Source organism: Coptis chinensis, chromosome 9, assembly GCF_015680905.1.
Source record: "Coptis chinensis isolate HL-2020 chromosome 9, ASM1568090v1, whole genome shotgun sequence".
Taxonomy (NCBI): domain Eukaryota; kingdom Viridiplantae; phylum Streptophyta; class Magnoliopsida; order Ranunculales; family Ranunculaceae; genus Coptis; species Coptis chinensis.
Genome location: NC_141464.1, coordinates 79,493,343 through 79,503,666, shown reverse-complemented (window position 1 = coordinate 79,503,666; position 10,324 = coordinate 79,493,343). Strand labels below are relative to the sequence as shown.

At 36.1% G+C, this 10,324-nt stretch overlaps 2 protein-coding genes across 2 annotated transcripts; both read left to right on the top strand.

Annotated features, from left to right (window-relative positions):
- Window positions 1–1,206: 1,206 nt before the first annotated feature.
- On the top strand, window positions 1,207–7,955 carry LOC147478446 (mitogen-activated protein kinase 20-like). Its single transcript, XM_086581815.1, has 10 exons — window positions 1,207–1,728; window positions 2,299–2,707; window positions 3,489–3,616; window positions 3,822–3,881; window positions 5,024–5,173; window positions 5,265–5,420; window positions 5,701–5,912; window positions 6,020–6,121; window positions 7,002–7,171; window positions 7,306–7,955. The coding sequence occupies exons 1-10, from the start codon at window positions 1,705–1,707 to the stop codon at window positions 7,749–7,751; spliced, it is 1,857 nt and encodes a 618-aa protein (XP_086437941.1). The 5' UTR covers window positions 1,207–1,704; the 3' UTR covers window positions 7,752–7,955.
- A 1,284-nt stretch (window positions 7,956–9,239) lies between these two features.
- On the top strand, window positions 9,240–10,322 carry LOC147478445 (uncharacterized). Its single transcript, XM_086586250.1, has one exon. The coding sequence runs from the start codon at window positions 9,240–9,242 to the stop codon at window positions 10,320–10,322; it is 1,083 nt and encodes a 360-aa protein (XP_086442376.1).
- The last annotated feature ends 2 nt before the right edge of the window (window positions 10,323–10,324 follow it).

The window sequence follows — 10,324 nt, the reverse complement described above, 5'->3', positions numbered from 1 at the left end:
GTAACGCGTGCTATTTATAGAGCTTAATTCACCTTATGTCATAGTGTTGAAAACAATATATTCATGTTCATTGGAAATATAAATGAAGTTCGATCAATATATGATTTGTCACTTGATTAGACATTATCAATTGGTTTGCCAAACATCAGTGTCGTCTATTACTACATATCATTTTGCTTCATTTTTCATATTTTTCAATACCAAATTCCAGAGTTGACACTCATCTTGCACTAGTTGTAACGTTGCATCAAACCTCATTTAACTATTAAAATTTTAATTATAGTGGGTGTTTTATATGTATAGAGGTTTAGTATTTTTGGACTTACGATTTGAGGTTGGGATTGATAAGAAATAGTTGCACTATTTATTGGGATAAAAGTTACCTATGTATTAAGTTTTTCGGAGTAAATTTGAATCAAACCTTACGTAATTCATTTATCTATATTTATAGATGTTTGAGCTGACCTTTTTATTTGTTTTAGACCGTTATCAATTGTAGATCTACATTGTGTGCTATCTTGATAATTCGCCATTACTCATGATATTACAAAATAAATATATTCTTGATTGGAGCGTTGACTTAACTCAAAGATTGTGCTGGATGATTTGCTTCTATATATAGCCATAATTGAGATTTGGGACGATTTAAGTTTGAATCGTTGTGACGTGTTGGTCAAGTGATACGAACTGGTGGAAATACGACCTGGTGTGGATACGTATGTTATAGCTAGTGACATGAGCGCAGAACGGAAGGTAGTTACACTAGGGCTTCCATTTTTAAACGTAGTTATACTTTTGAGTTTTGACAATTTATTTTTTGTAGAACACCACGCCCTTTAATCGATCTGATAAACTTTTCTGTCTATATTAGTCCATTGGAATAGATAATTAAACTTGATTTGAGATAGGATCAAAATCCAAATTGAACTAATATTTCCTTAACTATATATAGAGAATAACGAAATATCGAATATTTTTATTCTAGACGTTCTACGATATTTTCAACAGTGGGTTTAAAAAAGAGACAAAATCTCTAAAAAGGAGTAAAGAATCCAATACTCTACCGACCAATAAAGACCAACTAAAGTGAAAAACCAAAAGTATCCTTAAATGAAAAACAAAATTACCATATACGACCACTGCCGTATAAAAATACACTACGGATAAGAAAGAGTAAGTATAAAAAACCTCCCTAGATTCCTACTCGTTTCTTTCTTTCTCTCTCTTCACTTCTCTCTCTTCTTCTTCTTCTTCTTCTGCCCCTTCCTCAGATCTCCACTTTCCAATCGTCAAGATTCAATCTTTAACCACTCATTAGATCACAATTCAAATTCTAACAAACACCAAATCAAAATTTTGCGAAAAAACTGTATAAAAAAAAACGTTTTTTTTGTATGGTTATGAAATCTGTTTTATTTGATCTATGATTGTTGTGGAGAGAGTGGGCATTGAGAAATATAAAGAAAAAACGGATAAAGAGTTGTGCATGAGGGATTTGGTTATATGTTTTGTAAAGAAATCAGAGAAATTGAGAAGAGATTGTGGTCTTGTGATTCGAAGTAGGGGTAGATGGGGGAAATGTGGTTAATTGTTTGTTTGTAAAAAAGTTTTATTTGTAAAATTTTGATTTTTTTTTATTATTGGGTGAAATTTAGTTTTAGAAAGTGAAGTTATTTGGTGGAGAAAGCTGTGGAGAAAAAAATAATGCAACAAGATCAGAGAAAGAAGGTTTGATTCTTTTCCTTATTTTATTGAAATCAGCTGTGAAATAGATCCATTAGACTAATTTGATTGTCACTAGTTTATAAACATGTTATCAGCTGGTGCAAGTTTTTTTTTTTTTTTTTTTTTTTTTTGAAACTGTTGTTATTGTCTTATAGTTATATATCCAGCAATAGAACCTAATTCTGTTTTCAGAGAGTAATAAATTATGTTTATTGCCTTTATTGGTATGGGAAGAGATTGTGAGCCTTGTGTTTGTCTTAAAATGATTAATATATGGAGGAATCTATGAATAATTATTCCTTTTACCTTTTATGATTGGTCTTATTGCTTTTTTGGCTAAAAAGTATGAAATTATGCTTGAATGAGAGAGCCAACTTGTTTTTATGAGATAATTATGTTGTTATGGGGTATTCGCATCATTGACCTTGAAGCTCTATATCATTGTAGCTGATTGTGCTATAGTTTTAATGTGATCCATTTTCATGTGACTATAGTTTGAGTAGCTTTTTGGTGACTCACGTATACAGTATAGTTTCTGATTATGGGATTTGACTTGGTTCTTTATTTCAACAGAGTCCAACAGAAATGGATTTCTTTTCGGATTACGGTGATGCCAATAGATACAAAATTCAGGAGGTTGTTGGGAAAGGAAGCTATGGTGTTGTGTGCTCAGCCATAGACACACATACTGGAGAAAAAGTTGCAATAAAGAAAATACATGATATATTTGAGCATATCTCTGATGCTGCTCGAATACTCCGTGAGATAAAACTTCTCAGGCTTCTACGACATCCGGACATTGTTGAAATCAAACACATAATGCTTCCACCGTCAAGAAGGGATTTTAAGGATATTTATGTTGTTTTTGAGCTCATGGAGTCGGATCTTCATCAAGTTATCAAGGCCAATGATGACTTGACTCGGGAACACTATCAGTTCTTTCTTTATCAGTTGTTACGAGCGCTGAAGTATATACATACAGGTAATAAGATATTTCTTCTTATTCTTTTTCGACTTTACAATCTGTCATTTGAAGATTGTATCAATTGATTTTGTGGGTGAAGCTTTTCCTATTTAGTTACTTTAATATCTTAAACTTTGTTACATGATTGAGTGGTTCGTGCTTATGTTATTAATAGAGCCCAATTGCACAAATTTTCCTTCTGAAATGCGATCTCACTTGCAGAGTCTAAACTATATAGCTGGTCATATTGTGTTTAGTAAGTACCCACTTGTTAATAAATTCTGGTGGGATTTGGATCTTTTTTGGTTGGGGCTCCGATTATCCCTTGATAGGTTAAATGTTATCAACTTTTAATGCCGATGGCAAGTCAATAGTCTTGGTTGTAACGAGTTGGAAATTGTGGACTTAGAAAAGTGTTTTTGCGGGGGGTTCACATTTAGTATACATCATGCATTAACCATATTTTTCTTTCATGGTCACGCTTCCCGTATTCATTTCTGATTGAATGTATAATGTATTGTTATGTGGAACCATAATGCAAAGGATACCAAGGAGGTTTGTGTTTGTTCACCGTAGCTCTCTAAGCATAGGTAGGAGGTTTCGTAAGCCCATGATTGATGCTTACTTAATGAATATCTTAGAAAGAATTTCTCACATTTTGATCTTTTTTTCTGTGAATGTCGGTTTCAATTCCCTCATTGGGCCAACTATTGTAGTAGCTTGTTGTATTTGTTCTCTGGGAACCTGAACTTTGTGTTGATGAGTTTATGCATCTGATGCTCAATTTTTTTGGTTGCAGCGAATGTGTTCCATCGAGATTTAAAACCGAAGAATATACTGGCAAATGCAAATTGCAAACTCAAAATTTGTGATTTCGGGTTGGCAAGAGTTGCATTCAACGATACCCCTACTACAATATTTTGGACGTGAGTTTTGAATTTCGAGTTTGAGTTGTATTGTGTTTGAGTATATTTTGTTTCCCTGTTTCTTCACTCCATTCAAACAAATCCGCTTTTTAATGCATACCACTTTCCCTGTTACTTCTCTCCATTCAGACAAGTCTTCTTTTTAATGCGTAACACGTTTGATATATGCATCTTAATATTCTGTCCGAAACATATTCTTTTTGTAGGATTATGTTGCTACAAGATGGTATAGAGCTCCCGAGCTATGCGGATCATTTTTCTCAAAGGTGTGTTTTTTTCCCGGGCATTAGTTGATTTGGATATACTCTTCTTCTTCTTTTTCTTTTTCTTTTCCTTTTTTTTTGGCAATTTGTACGAACAGTTGTTACTGTTCCATAGATGAAAGTATGTAAACGTTTCCATCATTCAATCACTGTTTGCCCCTTTTCACTCAATATGGAATGGCGTTGCGTGGTGTTATTCCTATTTTGGACTTGGTTCCCTTGCATTGGCTTTTACTTGGACTTTTAGTATTTTATGGTATGAGAGTATTGCATGGAAATGATGTATTGGCTGAATGCGAGAGGTTTTATCTGAACCTAATCACATATGCCTATAAAGATGTATGTGCTGGCTAGGCGCTGTTGGTGGGGCAATTTTGAGCGAGCACTGACCCCTCTAGGCTTGAGGTGCTCCATTTGAGCTTAGGGCCTAGGCAAGCCTTTGACTGCTTAGATCTAAAACATCTTGTGTTATTTGAAATAATGTACTAGTACTAGCTAATATGCACTATTCTGTGTAGCAGTGTAGAATGTTGTTGTTTATGTTGACTACGATATATGCTTGATATGCTTTAGCACCCCCTCCTTGCCCATGTTCAGTTCTGTGGAAATATGTGTGTTGACTACATTATAAATTATAAACTAGATGCGCTTGATTACCTCTCTTTCGCTGTGTGTTTATTTATATCAATATATATATGCAACTCTACTTATGTCTCATTTTCTTGAACTTCCGTAGGAACTTCACCAATTTGACATCTATTCCTTACTTCTTCTTTTGATGTATCTATGCTGTTTATTATATTTGTTGGAAAGCAATTTATTATGTTTATTTATTTTATTTTTTTGTTTTGCTAAAAACAAGAATTCAAGTACAACTATGTAATGGAGTTTTGGTTTATGAGTGTGATCATTAACGTATTTACCGCAATCTTGAGTGATTGAAACTTCTATGTCATTCATGGGATTTTTTTAGTAATACTTAGAACAAATAAATGCTTGTTCAGGAAGGAGTATTGAACTCCCCTGCAAGTTGAAATGTATATTCAGGTACTTTCTTTGCTGTTAGTTTTGTCTTTACTTGTAATAAATATGGTATATATCTTGACAGCATTATTTAATTAGTTTTTTTCTGTTTTATATTGCAGTACACTCCTGCAATTGATATTTGGAGTATAGGTTGCATCTTTGCAGAGGTCTTAACTGGGAAGCCATTGTTTCCTGGTAAAAATGTTGTCCACCAATTGGATTTGATGACCGATCTGCTTGGAACACCTTCATTAGATACCATTTCTCGGGTATGATACCATGGACTATAATTTATGTTGGAGCTTATTCAAGTTTCATTTTATAATCCTTGCTAAACTGTAATATCCTTGTTGGTTTTAGGTTCGAAATGAAAAGGCACGGAGGTACTTAACCAGCATGAGGAAGAAGCAGCCGGTGACATTTGCGCAGAAGTTCCCAAATGCAGATCCTTTAGCAATTAAGTTGTTGGAGAGACTATTAGCATTTGATCCCAAAGATCGACCAACTGCTGAAGAGGTATAATTTTGTTGCAACAGGAAGTAAAGATTCTGAGTCTTGGATGTTGTAGTTTCTCTTCAGCTGTGATTGTAATATGAAATCAAATCTATATTTTGTCTAAGGTTGCATTGATTCAGTGATAGTAGTTCCTTCTTGTTTTCTGTCGTGTGACTTATGTTGTGTACTGAATCTAGAGTCCTTTTACCAGTTTTTATTGCACATCCTGAAGTAATTTTATCTTGTTTATCCATTGACATATAGTTAGTTGTGTTGATTGCCTTGTTATACTTTTCTGTAGGCACTGGCTGACCCCTACTTTAAAGGCCTAGCAAAAGTTGAGAGAGAGCCATCCTGCCAACCAATCTCTAAGCTGGAATTTGAGTTTGAGAGGCGGAGGGTGACAAAGGAGGACATTAGAGAGCTAATTTTCCGGGAAATACTGGAATACCATCCACAACTGTTAAAAGATTACATGAGTGGAACAGATAGGACGAACTTTCTTTACCCTAGGTTCGAATGCTTCCCTCATTAGGTTTCACTCTGCTATATACCTTCCAATATGGACTGTTATTTGTTTATTTTCCCACTGTACCAATATTTTCTCTCCTTTCTTGTAGTGCTGTTGACCAATTCAGGAAGCAATTTGCACATCTGGAGGAAAATGGTGGTAAAAGTGGGCCTGTCATTCCACTGGAGAGGAAGCATACTTCTCTTCCTAGGTGAATATGCTAGACACTTTTCTTTCTTATCCTTCCTTCATATATCTATTTTTCATTTATAAATTTGTTAAGAACTTCTAAAAAAAGGTGAAGCTGGACTTTGAAAATTGTGACACTGTAAAAATGGAATGTGAAGCTGTAAGATAACTTGTTCTTTTTTTAAGCCGCGTAATATGTATATACCAAAAGAGTCTGAAGATGCTCGACTGGGAGATTTTATTTTTATCTTTTATCTTTGTTTTATTCCTTGAATTTAAACATAGGAAATTTAATTTACTGGACAAATTTCTCTTTAACACTTTTTTCCAGAAGACTATATAGATTCTGCATCATTAGAAAGAAATATCCTAAAAACATTCAAGTTCAAAACTTGAAATGAAGTTTGAGTGTTGTTCTTAATCCTTGCTCAAGTTAGAACAATTAAAAGACGTGCAAGCGGCAGGCCTTGGAGGGAAGAAGTTTAAAAGATGTGTGTGCTTTTTAAATGTGGTGGAAGAGATTGCAGTCTCTGTTTGTACAAGTTGTGAGCCTTTCGAGGAACAGAGGCTTTTCTTAAAACATTGGGGCCATAACTGTCCAACTGTCCGAGTATTTTAAACTATTGATTTTCTGTTTACAAAGTACGCTTCCTTTTTCGTTTGGAAAGTTAGAAATATGGATGTGTAGAATTTGATTTTTTATTGCATGCTTGATTTCCATATAATTAATGTGCTTATGCTACGTATTCCTGTGCTTCTTACTTATGAGATATACCATCATCCAATACTTGATGAGATGATGTATTGATGTGTGCATTTTTTAGTACCCTCCAGCCATTTGATAATAGTAATACAGTTTTATACCTGTATGTGATAGGTCTAATTTTATTGTTTATTTGCAGATCAACAATAGTCCATTCAAACCCAATCCCGCTAAAGGAGCAACCAAATCTGGGTGTATACAAGGATCAGCAAGTTCGAGAAGATACGTGCAACAAGAATCCCAGGGAGACAGATGGAATGTCAGGAAATATGTCGAGGACATTCCAAGCCCAGCAGAGAATTCCAATGGGTTAGTACAGTTTGTTGAAATTTTTGAAATGACATTTGTTTTGAACAATGAATTTAGTTGGCTCATCATTTTTCTTTTCCCTGTCATTGCACTATATATGCTTTAATTTGTTTTAATTTCAAAAATCCCTGTAGCTAAACCTGGAAAAGTTGTTGGCCCAGTAGTGCAATATGAGAATGGGGGTAGTGTCAAAGATGCTTACGAGCCAAGGATGTATGTCAGAAATGCAGTGCTTCCTCCACAGCCCACCCCTTCTCCATATTGTGTACGCAGGACTAATGTGGCAAAACAAGAAAGGTCTGGGACAGAGGCCGAGAGGGACATGTCTCAAACCAGACCACAACTCCCGCAATGCAGCATGATGGCCAAGTTGGCTCCAGATGTAGCAATAGACATCAACTCTTCTTTCTATCTTGCACGAGCAGGGGTCACAAAATCGGACCAGGCAAATGATAGGATTGTCATTGATACGCACATGCTGCAGGTAAAATCTCAGTTTGGTGGGATTGGTGCTGCAGCTGCAGCAGCTGCTCATAGAAAGGTTGGCACTGTTCAGTTTGGCATGTCTAGAATGTACTAGAAAGGAAATGTGGGATACTTCGGTTGGCATGCGGAGCTTGTAATTTATGTGTGAATCGAAAAGAAACAGTGGTTGGAGGTGGTAATGGTAATCTGACATGTTTCTTTGTGAACTGAAAATGTATCAATGGGCTCCACGATAAACTAATTAAATTTTAGTCAAATTATACACTTCAACAGAACGTCATGCTGAAGTTTACAGTTCCCTGCTTCACTTCTAACTTATTTTGTCTCCATATAACTGTACAAGAAGGATGTAACGGTACTGAGCTTATAATTGAACAAAACAAATTCTGAAATATTTGCAACCTGAAGAGGTTACATATGGGCTTTTGACATTAGAACAATGACATGCTCGTTTGTGTAAATGATTTATCCAAATTAGGTTGTTGCTGGTTTCCCTTGTAAAGAGAAGGTAAAGAAAAATAGAAGAAGAAAAAAAATTAGACAAGTTACAAATATCCACGGGGTATGCCTATTAAAGTCTTATAAGTTAAAACTCAAAACAACCTATTCACCTTATGGAGTTTTGATATAGTTGTCCATTGATCATAATGTTTTTAATTTTTTGATAGTGATTGATCATAATGTCTGGAGCTCCACGAAAGGCAATTTTTTTAATTTTTTTAATAGGGTTAAGACAGACTTGCACCGGTTACATTGAAGGATCTTAGTATGAAGACTTACATTGCCCGAAAGCTCTTGCTGATGTGCTATTTTGAGTAGACACAATTGGCCAACCACCTCTACCATGTCCATGAAAACTTTATTTCGGTCTCCATACTGTAAGAAGGCTCTCGCAATGTGCCATTTTGAATAGACTCAACCAGCAGGCCGGCTCTCGGGGCAAGACCAACTAGGCAGCTGCCTAAGGTCCCAAAAAGACAATAAATACTATTTATGTCTAAATCGTTATACTAGCCAAAGCCAATAACTTACATTGTCCAGGCCCAATAATTAAATCTTCCTCTATTATTTAGATTCTAAACCTATATACCTGGTCCAAGCTCAATAATCAAGTACATATTCATTAGATTCTTAAAAATTTAGTGTACACTAGTGGGATTTGAACCCTGCTCCTCAAAATACAGTGGAAATCTCAAACACAACATCTTACGGCAATACAACAAAAAAAATATAAATAGCTTTGTTTGAATAGGCTCTATATAGGAAAAGGCGGAGTCAATTTCATAGTTTTCCCCTCTCTTTGTCTAAAATAAAAGCTCTGCTGCGGCTTAAAAAGCAGTTTTCTCTCTCTTTGTCTAAAATTCAAACTTCAAATTTCATAGTGATCTCCTTCTGTATTTAGTTTCTCTTCTTTCTCTGTTAATCACCTCTCTCTCTTTTACTTTTACAACATCTAATTCTCTTTGTGGGTACCTTTTATATCAATTTTGGTTGGATAATTTTACTGCCTTATCTTGTATTGTCCGTTAGATTTCTACCAACCTTATCTTCGTTTACCCCTTCTCTGTATTCTGGGGCTACCATGGACTCCTTGACAAAGGAGTCATCTACAAGGATGGAGACAGACGAATCATCCAAATCTAAGATTGAAAAACTCAAAGCTGAAATGCAGAACCTTTTCTGCTCTAAGGAAAAAAGGGTGATCGATATTGGCTGCAAGAATGAGGAAGAAAGTGCAGGGGGACATAACACCCTGATAGGTAAGTTGTTTGGAGGCAAATCCATACCCCTTCAAGCTCTGGCAGAGGAGCTGCATAGATGCTGGCAAACGAGGGGAAGCACAAAGATCGAATCTGTTACAAAAAGTTTGTATAAATTGGAGTTTGAGAACCCTGTGGAATATGATCATGTCAGGAAGAATGGGCCTTGGATGGTGCAAGGTTTCATTATCTCTGTTAAGAAATGGAAGCCCTATGAGCCAGCAGATGAGGACTGGAAGTTTGATATGGTGAATTTCTGGGTTCGGATATATGGGCTACCAAATAATCGGATTAACGAAGAGAATGTAAATAAAGTGGGGCTAAGCTTGGGCAAAGTTAAGGCGGTCAACCTGCTGTGCTCACCGGAGTTCAAAAAACCGGTGGCAAGGGTCAGAGTGAGGATGGATATCAAGGAGAGGCTACTCAAAGGCATAGATCTCCGAACGGAATTGGGAGAAACTTTCCCAGTCACCTTCAAGTATGAGAAGTTGGACATTTTCTGCTACTTCTGTGGATGTATTGGTCATGATATCCACTTCTGTTACCAGCGAGAAAAGTACAGTATGGACATAAGGAAGTATGGGGGCTCTCCCAGGGATGTAAAGAACAATTTCTCCTTCATGATGAGAGCTAATGTGTTCTATAATGGGGCAGCAAGTCCTAGCCTTGTGTCAGTTATGATTTCTGGAACACCACAAAAACTGAGGTATGACCAGATTCCAGCAAGGAACAGAGGCTCATCGATGAAACGGAATTGGAGCGGGGCTGGGATTTTGACAACACCACCAAGAAGAACACATGTGGAAATCCTCACTGACAACAGGCCAGTGGCAGATGAGGAGAGAGAACTAGGTTTACATGATAGCAGAACGGATCTTTCCGAAAGGTTTTGTCTGGGTCAGTGACC

Excerpts from the sequence above, each read along its gene's own strand:
- LOC147478446 (XM_086581815.1), top strand. The coding sequence starts at position 1,705 with ATGCAACAAGATCAGAGAAAGAAG. Across the intron at positions 1,729-2,298 it reads AACAAGATCAGAGAAAGAAG|AGTCCAACAGAAATGGATTT; the intron begins GTTTGATTCTTT and ends TTATTTCAACAG. Across the intron at positions 5,174-5,264 it reads CATTAGATACCATTTCTCGG|GTTCGAAATGAAAAGGCACG; the intron begins GTATGATACCAT and ends TGTTGGTTTTAG.
- LOC147478445 (XM_086586250.1), top strand. The coding sequence starts at position 9,240 with ATGGACTCCTTGACAAAGGAGTCATCTACAAGGATGGAGACAGACGAA.